This window comes from Phlebotomus papatasi, chromosome 2 (genome assembly GCF_024763615.1).
Source record: "Phlebotomus papatasi isolate M1 chromosome 2, Ppap_2.1, whole genome shotgun sequence".
Classification (NCBI taxonomy): Eukaryota; Metazoa; Arthropoda; class Insecta; order Diptera; family Psychodidae; genus Phlebotomus; species Phlebotomus papatasi.
The window spans coordinates 32,283,050-32,308,779 of NC_077223.1; the positions used below are offsets into that span (position 1 = coordinate 32,283,050).

A 25,730-nucleotide genomic window follows, 5' to 3' on the forward strand; every position below is an offset into this window, starting at 1 on the left:
ACGATCTAACAAATTTAGTTAAAGTTACTCTTTTCATAAGAGAAACTAATTTAACAATTTAATTTTTTATTCTCTCAACTGTTACTCAAAATAGCAAATTCATCCATAGCAATTAGGTAAACTTTTGTTCCGTTCTTTCCATTATTAATTTTTTTCCTCATTTCTCAGGTAACTTTGTAAATAACTTTTCTATTTATCTCAAATGAATTAGACAGGTATAGATAGTTTTGTATTAGAATTGTAGCTCTACTTCTATTTGTCCCTGATTTTTTACATGTATATGGCGTTTTGCCGATACATTACAATAAATAATAATAAGTCAGTTTGTTCAGTGTGTAGACAAATATTGAAATATTGGTTTCAATATTTGCTTCAATAAGTTTTATGTCAATGTCACTTGAAATGTTATTATTGCAATAATTTGCCTAGTATGTAGACAGCTTAAGTGTACTTGTACTTGTCATTTTATAGCGTCTACACACTTGAGAAATTTATGTCCATATTGAAGCAAATTCCCTACGCTTGTGTAGGAAAAACTCTTCAATATGGACATAAATTGCTCTAGTGTGTAGAGGCCATTACCACTTTTATAAAGTTCCCTCCAATTTTCGTTGAGAGGTTATGTGAAATGCTTCCCGCCCACTTGTTGAAACCTTGCGTGAGTATTTTCCTCATTTCCACCCTTTCCCCCATTTCAAACCACCGTTGGAAATGGTGAAAAATACTTCCACTTAACCACACGGAAAAATCAATAGCGTGTTTGATCGATTGAACTGTCCTGTGTGGTGTTTTTCTTGTGCATTGGAATTACCTCAAGGGCTTCCGGAAGAGCCTGATAAAATGCTCACAAATTTTAAGAAGCGTATCAAAAAGTTGAGCAAATCACGGTCAGTGTCACCCTTCGTGCCACCACGGAGGCAATTCTGTTCAAATGAGATTCATGAGCCCACATTTGAGTGTTGTTTCGCTGAAGAAGATAACGATGGAGCATTTCTCGAGGATTTTCACTTGAAGCCTGCCAAGAGAAAGTCCGGAGAGAGTTTCTTCTTCTGGAATCTCTGTGACAAACTAGAGAGTGCCAGAATCACCGACAATACCCCTGTGATTGGGAAAATTTACGAAAAGTTGCCAGACCATGATAAAAAGATACTCAATCGAATGGCCAGAAAACGAACGGAGCAGAATCTCATGGCTGAAGATGCAGAAATTGCCCATAAGTACTGGGATGAGGAGAAACAGACCCGGCGAAATATGCTGGAGCAGCATCAGGAGCAGCTCAATCGAGTAATTCGGGAGAATAGGGAGAGAGAATCCAGAGAGACGGAAGATCGCCTGGCATGCCTAGAGAATCGTGAAAAGTACCATCGAGAGAAGCTGAAACGTGAAATCTGGAATAAGAATCAGCGCCTGAGTCATCGCCTGAGGAATCTCCAAGTAAAACGTGAGATGCGACAGTGTGAAAAGAGACGTGCTCAAATGCAGCGTCTCCAGGTTGCAGCCATCAATCAACAGGAACACGATCTGGACAATCAAATCCGCCAGCAAATCCTCTATGACCAACTCGAGGTAAAGATCGCCCGGGCTGAGTGTCTCAGACGACGCATCTTAGATGTTCAGAGAAATCGCATTCAAGCCGACAATGAACTACAACAACGAATCCATGCTATAAAATACCAAGAAGTGCAGAGACTTAATCAGTTCCGCCACCAAAAACTCCTGCTGCACGTAAAAGAGACAGACAGGCGAGCTGAGCAGATCCGGGAAGCCAAGAAGAGGGACTTAGAGGAGAGTCGACATGTGGCTGAGAGCTCAAGGACACTCAGGGACTTTATCCGTCGTTCCCTCAGTCCTGAAGTCTTCCGTGCCATGAACTGCCGCAGTGTAGCATCCGAGAGACCTGTCTCCAATCTCTCCTTCCAGAGTCACGTAAAACTAGGCTGACGTAAAAAACCAGAGATCTTCTATTTATTCTTTTATTCTTCCTTTCAAATTAATATACGAGCTTCTTCCTAGATGCTCACCAACAAGCCACTAAAATGCATCAACGACGATATAGATTTCAATAAAATACTCAACAAGATCAACAGTTTGCTATCCCTCCCCTTGAACCCGATCCCATTCACCGGTTCACTGCTAAGGATGGATTTCTTCTGAAGAGATTCCTTGAGAACAACACCAAAGTTACCGTTACTGTTTAGACTGCATCCTATTTGCTGAACCTAATAATAAAACCCTACAAATACTGAATTTTACTAGAGCTAGGTTCCAGAAACCATTTCAAACTGAAAAAAATCCTCCTATCCAATTTTTGGAACCTAACTTGGATCTGCTAATTTTTTAGTCTTTCAAAATCTAGGATCCGAGATTTAGTTGTAAAAAGGGAGCCTAAAAACACTTCAGAAAATATACAGGCGTTTTGAAGCTATTCTAGGTTCCAACAGAGTTTCTTGATATAAAAGTCTAAACTGAGAATAGGTTCTACGGTCGTTAAAGAACCTAAATTGCTTCCCAAAATAGAAAAAATTAAAGCGTTGCCTTAAAGACACAAATTTAAAACCTATATTCATCTAGGATCTTCGTATTTAGGTGTCCGATTAGATCATTCAGGTTCCAAAACTTGCAACGTAAACATAAATTCGAAATTGATAACTCTACTATCTGAAGTTAAGAGACTACGACTACAGAATAGGGCGATTACAGAAGTTAAAGCAAACTTGAACCTATTTTACAATACCCTTGTCAGGAGTTATAATGCTAAAGATCAGGGCCATAAAGTTTCAGGAATGAACAGGGATAAAAGAAATTTAGAAACTTAACCATTCTTAAATTTATCGAAATCCTAGATTTAAAAATCTAAAGACCTGTTCCGAGGTTCCTAATGGCAACTCAAGGCCTAACGTAAACTTGTAACTAAATATCGAAATTAATAAGGGTGGTACCTAGAATTAGAGGCTGAAAAAACGGTTTTAAGATTCCCTAAACATCTACTAGGACCAAAATAAATTTGGAACCTAGGTATTTTCGGAATTAATAACACCGGTATCTTGAATTAAAAAGTCGAAGAACAGGTTCAGCGTTCATAATACAACTGCGGGGTCCAACCAACATAAGAACTTAACAATTTTCGGGATTTACAATTTGCACCTGTACGACATCTACGTTGTCAAATCCAAATACCACCGGGGGATTTAACCTTTGGGGAGAAGCTAGTGCTAACAAAATTAAGTTGGAACCTATTTTCGAATTTAATAATGCCGGCACCTAGAATTAAAATCCTAAAAAGCGAGTTTAAACTTAAAGTTCACAATTCAATTTCCGAGGTCAGAGCAAAATGAGAACCTAACAATTTTCAAGATTTACAATCTGTTTCTAGAATTGAAATATCTATAGGCGAGTTCTAGGATCCGTAGTACAACTGCAGGGCTCAAAATAAAATCGAATTCTATTTTCGAAGTTATAGCACTGATATCTGGAACTAAGAGATTGAACACCGATTTTTTTCAATATTATTAAGGCCGGCTGTTAGATTTCTTGGATTCATGGAGAACCTACTAGGACCAGAAGAAACTTAAATCCTATTTTCGAAATTAATATCACCGGTACCTCGAGCTAAAAAAACGAAGACTCATTGCAAGATTAAGATTCAGATTTGTCTATGGGTCGGTTATATTCCTTGCGGAACCGCTGCACCCAGGCCACTTATTTGGGCCCATTATGCACTCCCCATTCTCCTGTTCTATCTTAACCCCCAAAGCGAGTAAACCTGCTCCATATCACAGTGCTCTGTGTGCGTTCTGATACACACAGTACCGCTTTATATCACGGTAAACCAACCTTGGTTTGTGGATCTGGGCAGTGAATGAGTATTTGTATTCGACTGAACTCTGCATGTCGAAACTTATTTCCTATACCAACCTCTCTTTTTAGGCGGTTCATTGTCAATGTATTGGCATTACTTTTCCATTCATTCACTGGACGAATTCGAGACTATTACAGCAGCTGAAAAATCTGCAGCTGCCCAGTCTCGAACCCTCGACCTCACCATAGCCACTGCTCTATCCACTGATCCACTGAGGCCTAGACTCATTGCAATATGTTTATAAGAAACTCAAATCAAAATAAGAACCTAGAATATGTGGAAATCAATAGCACCTAAATTTAAGCTTATGAAATCCTCCAAATCCTGAAATCAAGATCCTAAATTCCAGATTATTTTTTTTTATTTAATTTCAAACCAAAAAATCTTCGAAAAACTAAATTGAAATTTAAAAACTTGAATTGGTTTCGAACTTTAGTTTTTCTACTGAAGCAAGCCTAGAACCTGTAAGCTTTCGAAGTTAAGAAGAAAGTCCTGGATTTAAAATTCAAATTATTTTCTCATTTTCAAATTAAAAGATATTCTGAAAAATGTAATATCGGACCAAGAATTTTCGTCGTTAGGGAACAAGTTGTAGAATTTAATTGCAACGAACCTAAATTTATGTGGTAAAAAATACCGAACAGTAACAAAGGTTTAGGAAGACTATTGTATTCCTATAAATATAAGAATTAAGAACACGAAATTTTCCCGAGAAATCTCTTTTCGAAATCATCCTTAACAATCTAGGATCCTTCATCTGAAAGTCTCTTCTTTAATGAAGAATGTTATGCAGAATTGAGATGAAATCACTGAAGACAAATCACGAACCACTCTTTCCTTACTCAAACGTTAAAGCTACGGATGTAAATGGAAGTACCGGACAATGAGTTTCGAGTTGTAGGGCACTGGCCATACTGTCAGCTGCCGCTTCGAAATCATTTAGTGTCTCCAGCACTTGTCCAAGGGTGAACCACAGATGAGCATGATTTGGATCAATTTGTACAGCATCCCTTAGGACTTTTTCAGCTAGCCTAGGCTGACCTAGCAAATGGTAAGTTTCACCTAGGGCCCTAAGGGCATCGGTAAAATAGGGATTAACCGATACAGCATCCAGGAAGTTCTGCTTGGCCTCAGTCAACTGATTCTGATGGAGATATACCTGACCACGTTGGTACATTACCTGAGGTGACAGAAGATTGATAGTAGCTGCTTCTTGGACACAATTCATGGCTTCTGAGGGTTGATCCAGAGCCAAATAGACATCTGACATTAGGAGCCAAATGCGTATTTGCAGGACTAGAGCTTTCTGGGGCCCCTGGCGCGGACTAAAGGAACTCAGAGAACTAGCAGCTTCACTTAGAGCCTGTTCGATGCGAGAGGCGGATATTGAAGCAGCATGGACAGAACCTAATAGGTGGAATAGACAAGATAGGAACTATTAGGTGACATTCTCATATCACATCGGAGAGGAAATCGTTAAAGAGATTTCGGTTTTAAGAAACCGCTTAGTCATCAATATGAACTTGCGGTTTCCGACATAAACAATTTCGACCTCCCTTATCTATGTCTTGATTGTGTTTGCCAAACCGATCCCCTGGCTAAAGCCACAAAGAAACTCAGGCTAATCCGTCATACACTGAGGCCTTGGCTTAGGATCATCAATTAGGGGTCCTTTGCAACATTCTCGAGGATCAGCCTGATCCTATTTGAGCTCCTAAGTCCCTTAATCCTAAGTTCTAAATTCTTTTTTCTTAGCTGCAATGAGTCAGTAAAAAACCCAAAGGGTAACTTATTTGGGGAATTCGAGCCAGATTAGTCAGGATAGGTAAGGAACCCGGGAGATCCATGCATTTTCTAGGGTAACCGGAAAACCGGTACATTAAAAAAAACTGAGAAAGTCTAGGAACCTAGGAACTCATTTCGAGAAACCGAGAACTCGAATTACTCTGATTACTTATCAGTTACCCCTTAGTGAAAACCACTAATAGAATTAAGTGTGATTCCTTCTAATCACACCTATTGTAATCCACGGATTTTCCCAAAGTGCTCAGATCGAGCTGAAATTCACAGGGTATATGGCTTGAACATCCCTGATGCCGGAAATCATAAGCCGGGAATTTCGGGTCCGGCCGACCCAAATTTCTTTTTAAACATATCTAAGGTAAAGTACCCTGTAGTCGGCCGGTTTCTCAACTCGGTCAGTGCGACTATTTATTCAATTTACTTAGATTTGTTATAATATGGTCTTACCGATTTAACATTATAAGGTGTATTATATTATATATAACGTAAATCAGTGAAAATTTCATAGAAATTGACTATAAAACGTTAAAAAATTGGTTAAGTAATTCAACTGGCCGAGTTGAGAAACCGGCCGACTAGAGGGTACTTTACCTTACACGCGCGTACGACGATTTCTGCGCTATTAGTTTTTTGAAAAACCAGTTCTAAATCGGTTAAAAATCACATTTTGTAGTTTATCTCGAAATCTAAATATGCGATTTTGAAAATTTTTTGTTTATGTTGTAGCCCAGAAAATTTAGACGAATTTTAAAACAAATTTTTGTGACATTCGTCGACTAGTTCTCGAGATATTGCAGTTCAAAGATTTCAATTTTTCGCGGATTTTCGTGGAGCGCGAATTTTTTCGCGGATCACTATTCTTTCCGAGGATTTTCGCAGGTCACGAATTTTCACGGATTTTCGCGGGGTGCGTATTTTTTCGCGGATTTTCGCGGGGCTTGTACTTCTTCGCGGATTTTCGCGGGGCTTGTATTTCTTCGTAGATTTTCGAGGATTTTCGCAAATCACGAATTTTCACGGATTTTCGAGGGGACGCGTATTTTTTCACGGATTTTCGCGGGGCGCGATTTTTTTCGCGGATTTTCGCGGGGCTTGTATTTCTTCGCGGATTTTCGCGGGGCTTGTATTTCTTCGTAGATTTTCGCGGAGCGCAAAATTTTTCGCGGATCACGAATTTTTTCGAGGATTTTCGCAGGTCACGAACTTTTTCACTGATTTTTGTGGGGTGCGTATTTTTTCGCGGATTTTCGCGGGGCGCGTTTCTTTCACGGATTTTCGCGGGGTGCGTATTTTTTCGTGGATTTTCTTGGGGCGCAATTTTATTGCGGATTTTTACTGGGGTGCGATTTCTTCGCGGATTTTCGAAGGGCGCGTATTTTTTCGCAGATTTTTACGGCTTGCGTATTTTTTCGCGGGGCGCGTTTCTTTCACAGATTTTCGCGGGGCGCGTATTTTTTCGTGAATTTTCGCGGGGTGCGTATTTTTTCACGGATTTTCGCAAAGTGCGTATTTCTCGCGGATTTTCGCGGGGTGCGAATTTTTCGCGGGGCGCGTATTTTTTCGCGTATTTTTGCGGGGCGCAATTTTTTCACGGGTCGCGACTTTTCTCGCTGATTTTCACGAGGCGTGAATTTCTTCGCGAATTTTTGGAGGGGCGCGAATTTTTCGCAGATTCTTACGGATTGCGAATTTTTTCGGTAATTTTCGCGGGTCACGACTTTCTTCGCGGATTTTCGCGAGGCGTGATTTTTTCACGAATATTCGCGGGGTGCGTATTTTTTCGTGGATTTTCTCGGGTCGCGACATTCCTCGCGGATTTTCGCGAGGCGCGAATTTCTTCGCGGATTTTCGCAGGGTGCGTATTTTTTCGCAGATTTTTGCTGGGGTGGGATTTCTTCGCGGATTTTTCGAGGGGCGCGTATTTTTTCGCAGATTTTTACGGTTTGCGAACTTTTTCGCGGATTTTCGCGGGGCGCGAAGTTTTTCGCGTATTTTCGCGGGTCGCGACTTTCTTCGCGGATTTTCGCGAGGCGTGAATTTTTTCACGAATATTCGCGGGGTGCGTATTTTTTCGCGTATTTTCTCGGGTCGCGACTTTCCTCGCGGATTTTCGCGGGGTGCGTATTTTTTCGTGGATTTTCTTGGGGCGCGATTTTTTTTTGCAGATTTTTGCTGGGGTGCGATTTCTTCGCGGATTTTCGAGGGGCGCGTATTTTTTCGCAGATTTTTACGGCTCGCGAATTTTTTCGCGAATTTTCGCGGGGCGCGTTTCTTTCACGGATTTTCGCGGGACGCGTATTTTTTGCGGATTTTAGCTGGGGTGCGATTTCATCGCGGATTTTCGAGGGGCACGAATTGTTTCGCAGATTTTTACGGCTTGCGATTTCTTTCGCAGATTTTCGCGGAACACATATTTTTTCGCGGATTTTCGTGGGGCGCGAATTTTTCACGGATTTTCGCGCAGCGCGTATTTTTTCGCGGTTTTTTACAGAGGAGCGATTTCATCGCGGATTTTCGCGAGGCGCGAATTTTTCGCGGATTTTCGTGGGACGAGTATTTTTTCACGGACCGCGAATTTTTCCGCGGATATTCGTGGACAATGAATATTTTTGCGGATTCTCGCGAGTCGCTGAGAGAGGCTTTAGATGGATGTAGAGTATGAGGCCTCTATCTCTCATAGTTTCCGAGATAATCAACTTTAAAGATTTTGAGATACTTTTATGCATTTTTCATCCAATTTATGCATAAATATCGTTCGAATTTGCCACAATCCAAAATTGCAATGAAGGAATCGCACTTCTACAATCTAGGCTAGGCCTAGGCTTATCAATGGCTTTTCAATTTTAAGGTTAGAGCACTTAGCGAATTTCCCTTTTGCCGCTATTTAGTTAATAAGAGGAACCTGAAAAGAACAAACTTACTTGAATCCCTGTCCGAGAGCTGTGAAGAATGATGATGAGTACTTCTAGTGTCCGAATGCTTCTCCATGACATCTGCTGTGGATTCCCCGGACAATTGATTCTCGTACAACTCTTTCCACTTCATCAACAAAGTTTGAGTGGTCGCCAAAGCCCTCTCGCCCTCATTTAGATGCAGTTCCAATTGCGCCTTCAACTGATACAGACTCAAATTGTCCGGAAACTCCAGGATGGCATCTTCAACGACAACCAAAGCCTCCTTGTGACGTCGATTGGCTGTCAGAAGGAGCGCAAAGAGTTGTAGGCTGTTGGCATGCTCAGCTCGCAGGGCCAGGGCTGTCTGGATGTGCACCACGGCTGAGGGAATGTCATGTGTCAGAGCAAATTGCAGTGCCAGGTAGTATTCAGCCAGGTGATCATTTGGATCAGCCTGAACAGCCTTTTCAAAGGCCTCCAGAGCCTGTTTATGGTACTTCTCCCGTTCTGACCTCAGAGTAAAGCCCAGAGCAATTTGCTGCCAACCAATTCCCACCAGCAACTGTGCTCGGGATGGCCTCAGTCCCTTCACTTCTTTGCTGAGGGCTTTCTGGGCATGCTCAATTCCCTCTTGCATCCTGCCCAAATGTTCATAACACAGACGAGCTGACATGAGGCAAGGAAGTGGATCTGTGGGCACCAGGAGGGAAGATTCCGAGAGAGCTCTCACAGCCTGAGCATGATTCCCCGTACCTGCCAGGCTCAGAGCATACTGACGCCAAACGTGCTGCTCCCCAAAAGTAAACTTCAGAGCCTTCTCGAAACTCTGATGCAGCAGCGATGTCAAGCCCCAGCGAACTGTGGCCAGGGCCAGAAGATCATACACTGCAGTTGCATTGCCAATCGTATGAGCCCGAGCTTCCCGGAATTCTGGGCTCACTGACAAAACAGCATCCCTGACGGCCAGGGCTTCCGAGATCAAGAGCAGAAGGATTGTTTCTTCATGCTGATTGCGTGGGAGAAATTGATTCCGGCCGGAATACTTGTGAGGTTTCCAGAGTTTCTTGGAACTGGCATTGGCGTTCCGTGGGAGAGTTGAGGTGGTCGGTGGGGTATAGATTGTTCCTGAGACACCTCGCAGAAGCACCTCAGCCAATTGTCTGGCCAGTGTGAGTCTCAGGGTTTGCGTTGTTTTGGCCTCAACGGCTCTCAACATTGATCGATATCTGTCAATGGCTTCTTGAAGCTTACCTGCCTTTATCAGAACAATTGGAGCTCTCTGAAGTGCAGTCTCCAGAATTGCTCCCATTCTTCTTGGTTCTGTTGCAGTTGTATTGGCCACACTGTCCTGATCCTGCAGATACAGTAACCCCAAGTCTGCAGCACGTTCGAAAGAATTAATCTGGAAAGCGGAATTAAATTGCTCCAATAAAACCCTTCCCAAAAGCATAAAGGCAGCACAGTGACGTGTAGTATGCAATATTATGAAGTGCTGAATGCAAGTATTGCACTCTGCCCTAAATTGGATATATTGCTCATTGCAATATATTTGGGGAGTCAGTGTCATGGTAATCAACAAGGTGTAAGCATGAGTTGAATAAAGTGATCAAGAGGAAGAAAATAAGGCTTTAATTCTACAGGCGTATCCAGACACTTATGTGGGGAATGCGGTTGTACGCGAAGGCGCCCTTACAAAGGTAAAAATTGTTCGAGAGGGGGGTTTTATTGTTTATCAGTATCATTGACCACTATATTCCTTGAAAAATGTAACTTTTAATTTTGAGTTTAACAGGTTTAATTTTCAAAATGCAGTGAAATTTTAAGTATTTTTAATAAAAGTTAAACGCAAAAGTAGAAGCTCTCCTTTTCAAAGAATGTAGTACTCAATGTTGATCAACAGTAAAAATCAAAATTTTGAAGAATAGTATTTTGATTAAGATTATTTTGAAAACACGCACAGCTTAAGCATGAAATGGTTAAGATTGTACTGAAAACATGCACAGCTGTTAGACTTATTAAAACAGATGGTGCTCGCCAAAACCGGTACAGCCGAGCACAGCTCAAGAATAAAATGGATAAAATTGTGCATAAGTCCTGCATAGCTCAAACAAAATTGAATCTAAATTTTTAACAGTTTTCTTAATCTTAACCGTTTTATGCTTGAGCTATGCAGATTTCATGCACAATATTTGAGAAGTACCAGTTTTATACATATACTGAACCATCTCATACTTCAGCTGTGCGCATTTTCAGCACAATTTTAATTTAATATTTTGAAGTATGTTTTTATTTCAACTCGAAATTTTGAAAGAATATAAGGACAATATGCGTTTTAGGAGCCAAGAGCAGCGTCAACAAAGCTCTGCAAGAAATTAGGCGCCCCCAAAAAGCACCTGAAGGACTTTAAAGTGTCGTTTTTTATTTCAACACAAAATCTTGCAAAAATATAAGGGCAAAATGCTTTTTGAGAGCTTTATGGGCGCCAAGAAAGCCTTTAGTATAAATTGGACGCCTCAGAAAGTGAGGAAATTAAAAAACTTTTTCTTTACTTTTACGCGAAATTTTGATAGATAAGGACAACATGCATTTTAAACTGGGACCACAAAACGAGAGGAACGCGTAAATTAACGAAATACGGTGAGCATTTTACTGTCAATGTGATTCTGCCCTTAACTCTTTCCGGACCACAACATATCCAGAGAACGAATTTCAGTAAAACTCACTTTATTGTAAGTCTTAGTGGTCAAATATGATACTTTTGTAGAGAAAGAATTTTTTCCTCCTCTGGGAAGTTGGAAAACTTATGGCTACTCTCGTCCCCAAAAGAACGAAAAGGATACAAACTTCAATTTTCCCAAATCCAATATTATCGATTTTGCAAACTATTTGTGCGTGTCAAAGGACTCCTGTACGATGTTGATAACTAAAACAAGGTGAATTATTGACCGGTATCTTGTGGGATATCCAGGAAGTGCTAAAAAAGACACCCCATAACACTTTAAAACACATTTCTATCAACACGATGTTATTGTAGACACATTAAGCTTACTCAAAAGCATAAAAGACACTTTCTGGACAATCAGAATTCACCAAAATCAGGAACAATAGGAAAAATTTCCCTGAAAGGAATCTCCCACGCTGCCAAATGTCAAAATTATCGGCCATATTGGTAAAAATGTCGCTCCCGCTTGGAATTTTGTTACAAGGTTGGTGTCAAAAAGCAAATGGCGGGCATTGGAGGGATAACCTTACATTTGACCTCTAGACTCTAGATTTTTGGGGACGAGAGTACCCATAAAGTTTGAACAAGTTCTTTGAAAATTTAAGAAAAATTTGTTTTTCGAATTTATGTAATCTGTAATTGTTAGTTATCATACTTATTGGCCCCGAGAGGTTTTTCTTTATTCTGGTCTAGAAATATCAAAAAAAGTCACAATATCTGCAAGGAAGCAGAAAATCGAAAATTCACGATTTTTGACAAAAATATCAAGCTCAGGAGTTAATTGGGATCCTGCAAAAAGTATCCTAGATTTGGACATCCTTATAGTTTGTATTTATCCAGAAGAATCGGATTTTTATCGATTCTAGATAGTCTAAAAAAATTGTTGTTTCCATGGGTACCCAGTGTCCCAAAGGAGATGAAAGAGTTAACAAGCATTACCGATTAAACATTTTAGATAACTAAAAAGATGCGAGTAAAAATACTAATTTCTTAAAAATCGGTAATGGAATGATACAAAAACACGAAATTTAGGTCGACACTGTGTTTAAAGTTTTCACTTCACTATTCTCTACTTATAACACGGCGTCGCAGAATTCTTCATTTTATATAAACACTGTGATATCACCAAGAATAACTCTATTGAATTTTTCAAACAAAATTCAATGAAAAATATTCCATCTTTTCTGATACAGCTGTCTGGAAAGCTTGGAATGTGGAAAAAAAATCTACGGAAAATCGGCAAAATATCTACAGAAATTCGTCAGAGTGTGCACCAGGATTCGTCAGAAAATCTGCAAAAAATTCTGACGAATTTTGTCCCAAGCCCAAATAAAATTCGTAGGAATATCTACAAATTTCTCGGCAGATTTTCGGTAGAGATGTAGATTTTTCTGCGGAAATCTGCAAGATATTTGACGAAATTATTTGACGGGTGACTTTATGACGTAATTTAGATTACACAGTAGATTCTCGCTCAATCGCCTCTTTTTCATTCGGCCGAAAAATGTTGTTAACTATTTTTACGTTTTATTTTAAAGCAAAATTGCTCAATTTCGCTGTAGTTCCTCACGTTTTATCGTGATTCTTTATTATTGAGCGCTTTTTGTGAAATTTACAATGACTTTGACCCCCGAATCTCTCGATATTTGGATGACATTTTGCCCCATATGCCCGATTGAGAGAGAGTCTACTGTATTAACCCATTCAGACAATGCACTAGAAATACTAGACATAGAATGTTCATATTTTGGGATTAGTTTCCTATAGATTAATAAATCATTTTTTTGAAAAGAAAGAATTTTTATCTATTATGGGGGCGCATTATTTTTTCCAAGTAATTGAAGGACTAATAAAGTAATTAAAAATCCATTCCCGAAAGAAATTCTAATATCAATTGCCCAGAAATAAATCATCTAAAATCACTAAATTTGCGTAAGATGCATAATACCATGGTAAGGAATGGGTTAAAAAGTTTTAATGCAAATTAAAGTTAAATTCGAAAAAAGTTTGTTGCCATTTTTCAAGTTCGATTATGATTATCAAATGAAGCAAATATCCTTAAATTTGCCATGACTTGTCTTAGCTTTGATGTGATTTTGCTTTATTAGGAGGTTTTCATGAAATTTATAATAGCAATGAGCATGTAAACTCTATAATGGTTATGCAGATGAACAAAAAATCGTTGCATTTCAAACAATTTGCTGCCCGAATTTTTCTCTAATTAGGTTAGCATTTCGGTCCCAAATTCCTGAATTTGAGAGTCCACTGTATTTTTTTTTTTTTGGAAATCGGGGGACCCATACATTTTTCCAGGGAATTCGGGGAACCCAAAACATTTTCTGGGAACTCATGGGGAACCAATAAATTTTTCCAGGGAACCCTGGCTTACTCATACATTTTTCATGGAACTCATGGGGACCTGAGGAACCCATATATTTTCCTGGGAACTCACGGAAACCCATGTATTTTATTTAGGGAAGCCATTTCAGGAAACCTAGGGAGCCCATACATTTTGCAAGCTTCGGGGAATTTTGGGGACCTATATATATTTTGTGGAACCGGGAACTCGAGTCATTCTAATTGCTTATGAATCACCCTTTTGGTCAAAAAGCACTTTACTCACCATTTCAGATTCCCTCTCGGCTATTTTGTACCGGGAAGATCCTTTCTGTGGCCCCTGATTCTCCAAACTCAACCCTTTAATGGCATAAGACTCTGCTAGGATTCTTAAACTCCTCCTGAATAAAGAAAATAAAGATTAACTTAGTTCCTGACCAGAAATTCTGATCAGAAAAACTTACGGCGTGAGTTCCTTCTCACTCAGAGAATTCAATTCAGCCTTGACAAAGTGCTCAAGAACTTCATTGTACTGCCCACATGCATAAGCTAACTTTGCTAGCAACAGATGAGCATCCAGGGCGATTCCTGCCCTCTGGCCATCCTCGCCAGTGACCATTTGGAGGTAATTTTTGGCTTCGGAGAGACCAGTTTTGGCCTTGGCATAATTTGCTTCAATAGGTGGATTTTCATCGAGAAAACTCTCCAGTTTTCCCTCCCCTATCAGGAAATTGGACAAACTCTCTGGAAAACAGGGAACATTAGGATCATTTCTGATCATATCTAAAAATTCTCCTGGTCTTACCGTAGTGAGGGCTTCCTAATTTCAGTTCCTCTGCCAATTCTATCACTTTCTTCCACTTTCCCTCACTCCGGCAATTCTCAATTGCCATTTCAATCTTCCCACTACCACGGCTTCGGCTGGTCATCTTTGGAATCTACTGGGATGATCCAGGACACAGGAAAACAATATTGAAAATTTTTCCCAAGGAATCCGTCAAAACTTCAACACTACACTGAAGTTTTCACAAAAATTACAATGACTATTTTTGAAAATTGATCGTTAATACACTGTTAAATTTGAACACGCAAAAAAGGTAAAAAAAAGAATTAAATTTTCCAAATAAAAATTATACCACTGCCAAATTTTACTTTTTATTGCAAAGAATATGATACTTAATTTTTTTTTTCAAAATAATATTTTAACAGTGTGAAGTGTGATTTCATGTAAAAATATGGGAAACCCTTCAAATGTTTGTAAACATTTGAGTACACTGTTAGAAAATATTTCGTTACACTCAGAAAAATAATTTTGCCATTTTTCCACAGTAACTCAATCTTCTCATTAACCCATTCAGTCAATGTACCAAAAATACTTGAGATAGAATGTTCATATTTTGGGATTAGTTTCCTACATCCAAGAAAACACATTGGCAACCAGAATTCAAATCAGGAAAGAGGATGAAGGTCAATTTTAACAAATTCGACGGGATGTCGAATTTTCCGTCCGCCATTTTGAGCAAAATTTTTGCATGACTTTCTGCGAAGCGAGAAAATAACAACAAAATGTATTCCCATCTCTGTCGGCCCTGTCGGCCTATTTTTCCAAATAATTGAAGGACTAAAGTAACTAAAAATCCATTCCCGACAGAAATTCGAATATCAACTGACCTGAAATAAATCATCTAAAATCACTCAATTTGCGTATGATGTATAATACCATGGTAAGGAATGGGTTAAAAAGGGATGACAAAGCACTCAAAGCTTTGCGAGATGTTCGAATTCGTGATTTAGATGCTATATACCTCAAAAGTACTTTCCCGGCATAATGACAGTTTTTCAAATTTTAAAAAGGCTTCACAAAGTGAATTTATCAACCGAATAGGCTCATGTTTGAGGTCGTGGGAAAGGTCTTGGAATTTCTGACAAGTCTGAACCGGTTTCCATGAGTTATGGATTGTATAGTTCTGTTTGTTATATTATGTAACCTGGGCATTAATCAATAAATTATTATTATTATTATTAATAATTTATAATTATTATTATTTAAATTTATTATTATTATTATTATTATTTTGTGATTATAAAGTAAAGTACCCTCACTCGACCGGGTTCCTCGACTCCACCGGTAGGTCAATTTTTGAATGTTTCGTGGTCAATTTCGTCAATTTCTGTGAATTTGTCACTGGTTCGTATTATTCATGGAATGATTGGCATATTAATATTAAAACATACGCAAAATATTATAGCAAATATAAATAAATTGAATAGATGAATCTACTGGTCGAGACGAGGAACCGATCGAGCGGAGGTACTTTACCTTAATATTTAATATATAACAAAATTGTTTAGTAAATGATTTGAAGACAATATGAGAAAAGCTAAAATCTAGAGTTAGATGAGGATGCATATCAAAGTATGTAGGGGAAAGCGCGCTACCTTCGGACGATTTATGCTTCGCACAAATAATTTTTTTCATTGTTTTATAAATGAATTTGGTCCATTATAATATTTTAATAGCTAGTACAATGCCTCAAATTTTTAGAAAAGTTCTATGGGTGAAATCTATAAGGAATATAGAGAAAAAATGAATTATCCGAAGCTTGAGTCGTCCGAAGGTAGCGTGCTTTCCCCTATTTTATTCATTTTATTTTAATTGTAAGTTCTTATGTTTATTATGCGATATTAGGAGAAACTGAGGCAGTAGCAGTAGTAAACATGTGGTAGTTGTAAACAAGGATCTTTATGTCTACACTACCTGCAGCTCTGGATCTCACGTTGTAGTTATATTGTAACGCGTTTGCAATTGCGGTCAGGATAATCTCCATTATCATTTTGTTCCATTGCTATCATATCGTGTTGTTCTTAGTATTCTGAGTTTACTGCACATGACTTTCGTCGGTTGAATCTTGCGCACGACCTGTGATGTTGTTAGCTGTTACATTGGAGGAAATTGATCGTGTTCTTCTGATTTTCTCAAGCTTAGAAGAGGATATTTTTCTGGTACATAGGGACATAACTCTTCTGGTCTCCTAACACGTCTTTTTTATAACCCACTTGGGATAGGATTTTGCACGTCCGAAGTGGAATGGATATTTTGCATACCTCTCGGAAGGTTAAAAAAACACGTCTAAGTTTCTCCTATGTATATTTTGCTATTTTGTGGATGATTCTTGAGATATCCTTTATTCATGAGCTTAAATAGAAGAGGTCCGATCCGGTTCTGACCTCTATTTTATAGCCGGGTCGGGCTTACCCATACATTATCACTTTTTACATCTTGTCAATACATGGCAATGCTGTCCCTCACACTACTTTTGAATTATCATCTCCTTCTGGTATACCGGAAATTACGTAGATTATGCAAAATGTCCATTTTCGCAATTGGCACATTTGATTTAGGACTTTCACTTAAATCTGGTTTCTCCTCAAATAATGCTTGGTTGCAAAATTGCAACCAATCTTATCAGATAAACGAACGGCAGTGGTTTCTACGGTTTACCTAATGAGATTGGTCGAGGTAAATCGATCGGCAGCCGCAATTAAGCATTAATTAAGAGAAAATCGAAGTTCCCCACAGCGATAATATCTTGCGACTTCATTCCATTCCAAGCTTTTATGCCTTTTATGGCCGAATTTTTGACATTTAAAGCAGGGAAAGAGAGTTCGGGATGAATTCTCAAGTTAGTAAGTTCATATTCCATCTTTATATGACTGGCATATTGAAGGTTATAAAAAAGTGGTGGTGCCTCCGTTTCTTCCTATCCTTTCCTACCTATCAAGACCTTGAACTCTTCGTTTCTTTTTCTTTACTTTTCTATATATCACTCTTTTAAAAGTTTTTGAAGTACAGTAGACTGTCTCAAATTCATTAAAATTTGAACAAGGACTCACCTTCCCTCACCTTTTCCCTGACGAAAGAAGAATCACTTTTTATCAATAATTTTTCTCAGTGTAAAAAAGCTCTACAAATGTCTGGTGAATTTTATGATTTTAAATATTAACGACTTCTACATACAATTTACTACACCAAATCTTATCATGCTTCATGCTATGCTATATAAAGTTTATCATTTTCCCACAAATAATCACCTTTCTCGTATCTTTTGTACGCCATGGTATGATAAGATTAATTCAGTTTAGGAGAATAATCCAACCAGAAATGGACAAATTCACACATTTTTACTTTTCTCTCAATGGTCCAAATGGGAGAAAGTATCCCAAAATTCACTCAATCGCGTCAACAATTGTTCGTGAAATAAGTTCAGTGAGAAATCTTCGCGTGAGCATCTCGATTCTATCAATTTTTGCATTATTCACGATGATTGTGCTCATGAAGCAACAAATGAGTGCATGGCAGTTGCAAAATTTGGATGTGAATCCACATAAGAAATACATTTTACTTTATAAAGTGCCCAAATGGATGGAATTATTGGAAACCGATGATGACTGTGTGATAACACCGAATGAAAATGTACTTCCGTCTATTGAACTGTTCGATGCTGTTGTATTTAGTGCTGATAATCCAATTGAATTTCCAAGAAAGAGATCACCCAGTCAATTTTATGTCTTCAGTAGCACAAAATCTCCTTTGTACACAAATCAACATTTCACGAAGAATCAACTGCAGCTCTTCAATCTCTCAATGACCTACCGGAGGGATTCTGATATTTTCTGGCCTCATGGATTCATCTCTAATTATGTATTTTATCCCTCAAGAGAGTTCACAAAGCCCAAGTGGAAAGATCCAAATTTTAACGATAAAGTTGGAGTTAAAGTTAGCTCAATCATTGCGGGAAAGTCAAAATTTTCAGCCTGGATAACTGATTGCAGTGATAAATCTCAGAGAATGGATCTGATAACAGTTCTACAAAATTACATTGAAATTGATATCTTCGGAAATTGTGGATCATTCGAGTAATGTATAAAATATGAAGAAACACCTTAATTTTGCAATTTAAATTAAAAAAAAAACTTTTGGTTTCAATCGCTTCAATAAAATAAAAGTTATATTAACCCTTTAACGACGAGACACTTTTTACGGACTGAAAATCAACAATAAAAATTAAACTGAGAAACATAATCAATGATAAGTCTTACATCTAACCTTGGAAAGTCCAATAGAGTCTGATTCGGTATATTTTGTGCTTCTATGAACGATAGGGACAAAAATAGCCCAAAAATTTAAGTAATTTCACTGACAATACCAATGAATAATATTTTTCGCTTTAATGAAAAATATTACGTATGAGTATTGTAGTTTTTATTGCCAAAAGAGTTTTGCTTAAAAAAAAATGGAAGTATAAAAAATAAATAAAATCAATTATAAATTTGAGAATTTAAAAATTTGCCATTTTTGAGCTTGAATATTTACTACGTAGCAAATAGCTAGAGACTTGCAAAAAATATTCTAGATTCCTTCAACCTTCTACATTACAATTATGTACAGACATAAGAAAAAAAAACTTTAGGTACTCAGGAAAAAATATTTTCTTTATGGGACACCGGTGTTCCAATCGTCCTTACAGGGTTAAAGTTATAGGTATATTAAAAAATTTTGTTTGGGCGAAATATAGATATAAATGTCCTCTACAATTATGGCTAAACATCAAAATTGGTTGAGCAAGAGTTGACATAATTGAGTTTGTAATATGAAAATTGGTTTTCGACTGTGGCGCCCCTAGCGTTGGTCCCACTAAGTTCAAATGTTTTAGAAAGTTGTAGCGCTTTACAAGACCTTTAATTTATGCCCTTATTCGTCAAAATGTTAATTTAAACAGAATACAGTGGCGACAGGATAAATAGCACACTTCAGCGATTTTTCCTATTTTCATGTTTTATGATACAATATCAATCTTTTTTCCTGATCATGTTTTATTTTTTAGAAAATATAATGCCAATTTATAAATAAAAATGATAATGATAATGATAATATTAATATTATTATTGGTGATAATGATAATATTTATGTTATGTTATTATTAATGATAATGATAATATTTATATCTGTTAAAACCATACGTTTCTGTCATTTTTTTGAGTTTAGGTATAATTCATGTGGACAATTTAAATAGCACACCTTCATTGTCTCTGAAAATATTACCTGAAATTTACTTTTATTTTAATACTCATTTATTCCTGTACTTTTGATCATTAGCAGACATTAATGCCACAAATTTTCATAAAATAAAGTTATGAGAACTGAAAAATCATGTAAATAGAGACTTTGGTGGAGATTTACAGGCTTTAGGTAAAAAAGTTTATGATAACTAAGAATTTTTTGTAAATTATATTGTTTAAGGAAGATAACCATCAATTCAATATTTTTAAGACCAAACTTAAAAATCACACAAAAACTCGAAAATTTCGAGAAAGAATTACGATTTCTAGAGAAGATTCTGCCATTGTTCTTATAGTAAAACTGAATTTATTTGCCGCCGTTCCAAAAATAAAGGAATAAATTAAACAAAATTTGAAAAAGTAACTGATGTCAGCATTACTGAAAGCCAATTATCTAAAAAATACCCGGTTTAGAAGTATTTCCAGACGTACAGAGTTAGTATTCAAACGAAACCATAGGGGGAACTGGGGCAGTAGTAATCTGGGGTAGTTGTAACCACTGTGATTTTTTTCATTAATTTTAAGACTCCAGAGGATAAAACCCATAAGCATTCATAGATACCATGGGGATGTATGTCCACAGATAAATTGGTCAATAAAATCCTATATACTTTAAAAATAAAAATCATTTTCCTGAAAATGTTGATATTTCGATTATTTTGATCATTTGGATTTCCACCTGGAAATTAAAAATTGTGTAAAATAATCGAAATGTAGCAATACCAGTTCTTTCCTACATCTTTTAGGATTATATTAATGCATTTACTAGAGAAATTGAGATTCTCATTATTTCAAAAGAATTAATAATTGGTCAGAAAACAGCATTTGGGGTAGATGTAACCAGGCAATTTCAATTTCACAAAATGAGTAGGTAAAAGATCGGGAAATTGACCTTCATGCGAAATATCTATAATTCATAGATTACGAAAAAAAATGGCGGCACTGTGTTCAATAAAAAGTCACATGGTGTCAAAATATGGGGAAAATCCATTGAAAAATGTCTTTGATATGCATGCTTTTAGTTTTTTTGCTATTTTAATTATTCTTTGTAAAAAGTGTCGTGATTTTTTGAAAAATATACAGTCTTTATATATCTCTTAAGTAATTAAAATAATCGAGAGTGGTGCAAAGTTAATTTCAAGGGTGGGAAAAAAGGTGTTTACATCCTCCCCAGAAAGTGATTACTTCTACCCCAGGTATTTTGTGAAAAGAGAAAAATGCACAGGGACACAAATTTTATTTTTATGGAAAACTCAATTGTTTTCCAGCATCCGCATTACCCTCGACGAATTGCCTATACCCAAGGATAAAACATGAGCTAAGAAATATTTTCCAAAAAATCACGGTGTCCTTGGAAAATCACCTCAAATTCGCATGTATCGAAAATGGTTACATGTGCCCCAGTCTCCCCTACCTGTTGTTTGATTTTTGTTAAAGAGCATATGCAAAAGGTCTTGAAATTCTGGAATAATATTCTCTGAACCAATGTATTACTGTTTAATATCATTGGATATGACATAATAATAAAATATTAGATGCCTCAGAAGTCAAGAATTTTGTCCTTGATACATAATTAAGAACGTAAAACTTAGCGGTGGTAATTTTATAGTATGGGGTTACTTTTTGCGAAGTGACGTATGGCCTGTATATGGAATATCAGGCAATATAAACGAATTTGTTCACAAGAATATTTTTTGACGAGACATGTACTTCAAAATTGAAAAGAATTTGCTTTTGGTTTTTAAGTTTTAACCAAGCTAATGATCCCAAATAGACTGCCAAGTTTTAAAAGTCGTTTAATAAGAACAAAATTCACCTTTTGGAATGGCCGGGACGGTCTAAGCTAAGGATATCAATCCTGTTGAATTTAAATGAAAAGATTGACCACAAGATAAATCTCTCGTATGTGACTAATTTGGAATAGTTTTAAGTAGATATCTACACTACATGAAATACAATCGCATTGGAATAGTGTCAAATCCTTATTTCCTATTAATGATCCTTAGTTATCAAGCGCTATTTTTTCCAAAAGTTACGTACCTCATCACTAAATAATTAAAATTTAAATTTCAAATAGAATTGTAAGTGTTAATTGTAGTAGAATCTGAAAACTAACACTTCTTATAGGCAGGGTGTGCTATTTATATTGTCCTCTTAATATGTGCCATTTCAAGAATATTTTTACCGTACTAAATTTCTTAAACTTTCAGGTTTTTCCTTCATATTCAAAATGTATTTATATACTAGTTCATTCATTGTTATTAGTTTCATCATTTAAAAGGATAATTTTTCGAAAAATAAAACATATATTAAAGTGTCCGAAACTGTGCTATTTATCTCGTCGCCACTGTATATAGGCCAGTCAATTTTCGACCGTTGCCCGTTATAGCTCGGGTCAGGGGTTATCGAACGACTTGAGTTTTTTTATCCTTTGAGAATATAAGAATTTAAGAATTTCATTTTATTACAGAAAAAATCAACATTATCTAAAAAATCAATTTCATCGCGTCTCTTTTTAGTTGCCCAAAAACGAGCAATTCCGAGTGCCTGGATATTGTTGAACGTGATTATTTTTTCTATTTTGCTCTGGAGAATTCTCTATGCACCGATTACGTGACTGAGATGCTGTTTAACGCAATGGAATACTACGTAATACCTGTCGTCTATGGCCGGGTGAATTATGAGGACTTGCTCCCACCTCACTCCTTCATCGACGTCAACCAGTTCAACAGGACGACGGATCTAGCGAATTACCTCATGGAGCTCTCTTCTGATCCTGTGGAATATTCCAAGTATTTCTGGTGGAAGAAATTCTACCCAAAAATCAACATAAACAGAAACTACCGAAATCTCTGCAGAACCATCCATGAATTGTCTTCCAGTGAAACTTCTACTGAAGATGCTACTTTTTACTCAAACATTGAATCCTGGTGGAAGGACAATCAGTGCCTCGAATCACCGTCCATTCAATTAATCTAAAATCATTAAGTTCCTTTCACTTAAATGTGATAACTGTTTATTCATTTTCTCTTATCAATTTATAATGCCTTATCGTAAGTTTCTTCTTACAAATTTTACATTAAATATATTTTTTTTTACTTTTAGGGTAGAAAAAAAATCTCTCAAAAAAGTGTTTTATTTTATTGACTAGAAAATAGATGAAAAAAATCTTAGAAATATTTTTTCTTTTTCTTTTGCGTGTCCTTTTTCGACAACACTTCGGAATTTGTCGTTTTGCTATGTCAATTCATAGACCGACAAATTTTCCTCATTTTTTATTTTATTTCTTTTTTTTTTAGAAAAATGTTTATCAATTTATATTTCTTTCTCATCGATGAAACCGACATTTTGAGGACTTGAAAAGTAGGTATTTATGCAAAAGATGTATATTTTAAGAAATTGATATGAATTAATTTTATTTTAAAAGCAATGAAGTAGCGGAGAGTGGAGCACATTCAACAAGATATTTTCCCTCAAAACTTTATCTTAAAAGTTTTGTTTTTTTTTTTACTTTTCTGGAAATCTGGTTAGAAAATTGATCAGGCAGGAATCTTTTATTTAATTTAGCTTTAGATATTGAGATAATTTAAAATCACAAAATAATTTACTCTTCTATGAACATTTAATTTATATAAAAGACAAATTACTGATGTCCTTTAAAAATTATTAATGATTCTTCCTTTTTTTTAGCAAAATATAGTAAGATGTGGAATTTCGAACAGTATGGAAATCCGAACAAATCAATTTAGAATCGGGCAACCCTCTTGACATTTTATAAAATAAAAAAAATCAAGCGAAAAATCTTTAAATATTCTAGAATTGCATAATCACAATTTTATTGCTAAATTATCAAATTTCGAACTTTTCCATTGGTTTGTCCGGAATTGCATTCCGAGTTGCAAGCACCCCGATTTTTTAATGAGTTTTTTATTTACTCTTTTCTAACCACATCCTGACCTCCTAAAATATATTTTTTTTTGGTTTTTCTTTCGAAAACATGTCTAAGGATTTTCTTTTAGTTTTCGAATATGATTTTAGAACTTCCTAGGGTACTTAGGTAAACATATTGGTCATATATGCCATTTTGGGAATCTCAAGTGACTGTCGGCTCTTAGATGAATATATCCCAAGCTGTTTATACACTAGGAAAAATATGGATAAGTGAGCCTTCAATATAATACTCTTGATAAAAAACTTCAATTATTGAAGGAATTATTGAAGAAAATGCCTCCACACAGGAACTAATGGCTTCGTTCAGTAATAAACTTTCGAAGAGACAAAGCCACTCCAAAGCCAAACCAAACCTATTCGACAATCTACCGGAAGCCTAAAGTGCGAGTTCACGTACACGCCGCTTTAGCGCTGATTGTTCTGTCATGTCGAATTTCGATATTCTTGACACTTCAATCGTCAACAATGTCAACAAGAGTGTGCAAACATTTGCTGCAAAATGTGATTTTTTTTGTAGTTTTGTGGAACATCAGGATGGCAGAACGTTTGAATTGCAATTTTATTAAGATAAATGTCCTTTTCATGAATTTTTTCAGTTTTGTGTAACCCGTCGGTTTAAACGTTCGAACTTCCAACGGGTTTTTAGGTAAGTTCTCTCTGATTTACCTTCGAATCGGTAAAGGAAAAACCTCAACCGGAGAGAGCTCTCAAATCGGGAAGGTTATTACTGAACAAGAGGAATATGGAAGAAAAGACAATCCATATTGAAAAGAATATTGAAGAAATTGCCTACACACTAGACAAATTTCCTTCAATAATCCAAATTTATGTCCATATATTTTACTAATGTGTAGGCGATTTTCATCAATATAACATATTGATTGCAAATATTGATGAAATTTTTTCCTAGTGTACAGACAGCTTTACTTGTCTCACAGTTGTGAGTTCGAGTTCCGTGTTGTCCAACAATCCAACAATCGTTGCCCAACAACTCCGAAAGGGCGGAAAAAGCATCCACATTGCGGTGAAGACGCTCCTGGTAGGGATTGCAAATCCTCCCAGGTTTTTGGCTATGCGGAAGCTGACGCGGAAGAGATACAGTAGACTCTCACTCAATCGGCTCTTTTTCAATCGGGTGCAAAATTTTGTTGACAATTTTCACGTTTAATTATAAAGCTAATTCGCTCAAATTCGCTGTAGTTCTTCCTATTTTATCGTGATTCTTTATAATTGAGCGCTTTTTGTGGAATTTACAAAGGCTTTGACGCCCAAATCTATCGATAAACCGGATGACATTTTGCCCAAAATGCCCAATTGAGAGAGAGTCTACTGTAGGACCAAGGGGTAACTCATTCCCATTTTTTCTGACAAGGGGTTCTGGTTTCTCGGGTTTCGCGAAGCGTTTCTCGGACAATTGACGAGGGTTTCTCAATATGAGTTAGCCCTTGGATAGGACTGAAAATTAATTAAGGAAAGGGGTAGCAAAGCGTCCCAGGCTTTGCGAAAAGATCGAACTCGTGACTTAGATTCTATACCTCAAAAGTACTTTCGCATCATTTACCATTTAGCGGGTCTCAACCGATTTGAACCAATTCATAAATTACTCAAATAAAATTCCTATTGTGAACCTACGAAATGCTCGTAAATCGTATAACCCGCAAACAAGTTCGTAAAATTTAGTACTTTTTTAGAAACATTGTTCCTATAGGAATTCACAAACATTTACGAAAAAATTTACGAAATATTTTTTTCAGTATAGTCTTTTGACTTCTACTAGGAATCCTCGAGTTTCTTTCTTTGTTATTTCTCAAAGTGCTTTTTGGTTTCAAATAAACCGCGTATTTTATCTCGACTGAAGTATAACGTTAAGTTAAAAATAATTTTTGTAGCGACCTTCACTTTTGTAATTCACTGAGAATGTAAGATTTTTTCCTAAAGTATTCTAAGGCTTTCTCTATATGTACAGAAATCCCTCTTAGTTCGTTTTTCTTTTGCTTTGCCAATTTTTTTTATTTATCAAAAAATTCAACATCTTTTTAGCCTA

General features: G+C 36.8%; 3 protein-coding genes across 3 annotated transcripts; 2 read left to right on the forward strand and 1 right to left on the reverse strand.

The window, feature by feature from the left end:
• The first annotated feature begins 795 nt into the window (after positions 1 to 795).
• LOC129803527 (coiled-coil domain-containing protein 177) lies at positions 796 to 3,102 on the forward strand. Its single transcript, XM_055850157.1, has one exon. It carries the CDS (start codon positions 841 to 843, stop codon positions 1,939 to 1,941), a length of 1,101 nt encoding a protein of 366 aa, XP_055706132.1. The 5' UTR covers positions 796 to 840; the 3' UTR covers positions 1,942 to 3,102.
• LOC129803501 (tetratricopeptide repeat protein 7B) lies at positions 1,958 to 14,633 on the reverse strand. Its single transcript, XM_055850104.1, has 5 exons — positions 14,421 to 14,633; positions 14,080 to 14,359; positions 13,902 to 14,016; positions 8,584 to 9,958; positions 1,958 to 5,266 (listed from the first exon to the last, which is right to left on the reverse strand). Exons 1-5 carry the CDS (start codon positions 14,542 to 14,544, stop codon positions 4,698 to 4,700), a joined length of 2,463 nt encoding a protein of 820 aa, XP_055706079.1. The 5' UTR covers positions 14,545 to 14,633; the 3' UTR covers positions 1,958 to 4,697.
• Positions 14,634 to 17,936: 3,303 nt separating this feature from the next.
• LOC129800923 (alpha-(1,3)-fucosyltransferase C-like) lies at positions 17,937 to 25,020 on the forward strand. Its single transcript, XM_055845667.1, has 2 exons — positions 17,937 to 18,532; positions 22,255 to 25,020. Exons 1-2 carry the CDS (start codon positions 17,937 to 17,939, stop codon positions 22,712 to 22,714), a joined length of 1,056 nt encoding a protein of 351 aa, XP_055701642.1. The 3' UTR covers positions 22,715 to 25,020.
• The last annotated feature ends 710 nt before the right edge of the window (positions 25,021 to 25,730 follow it).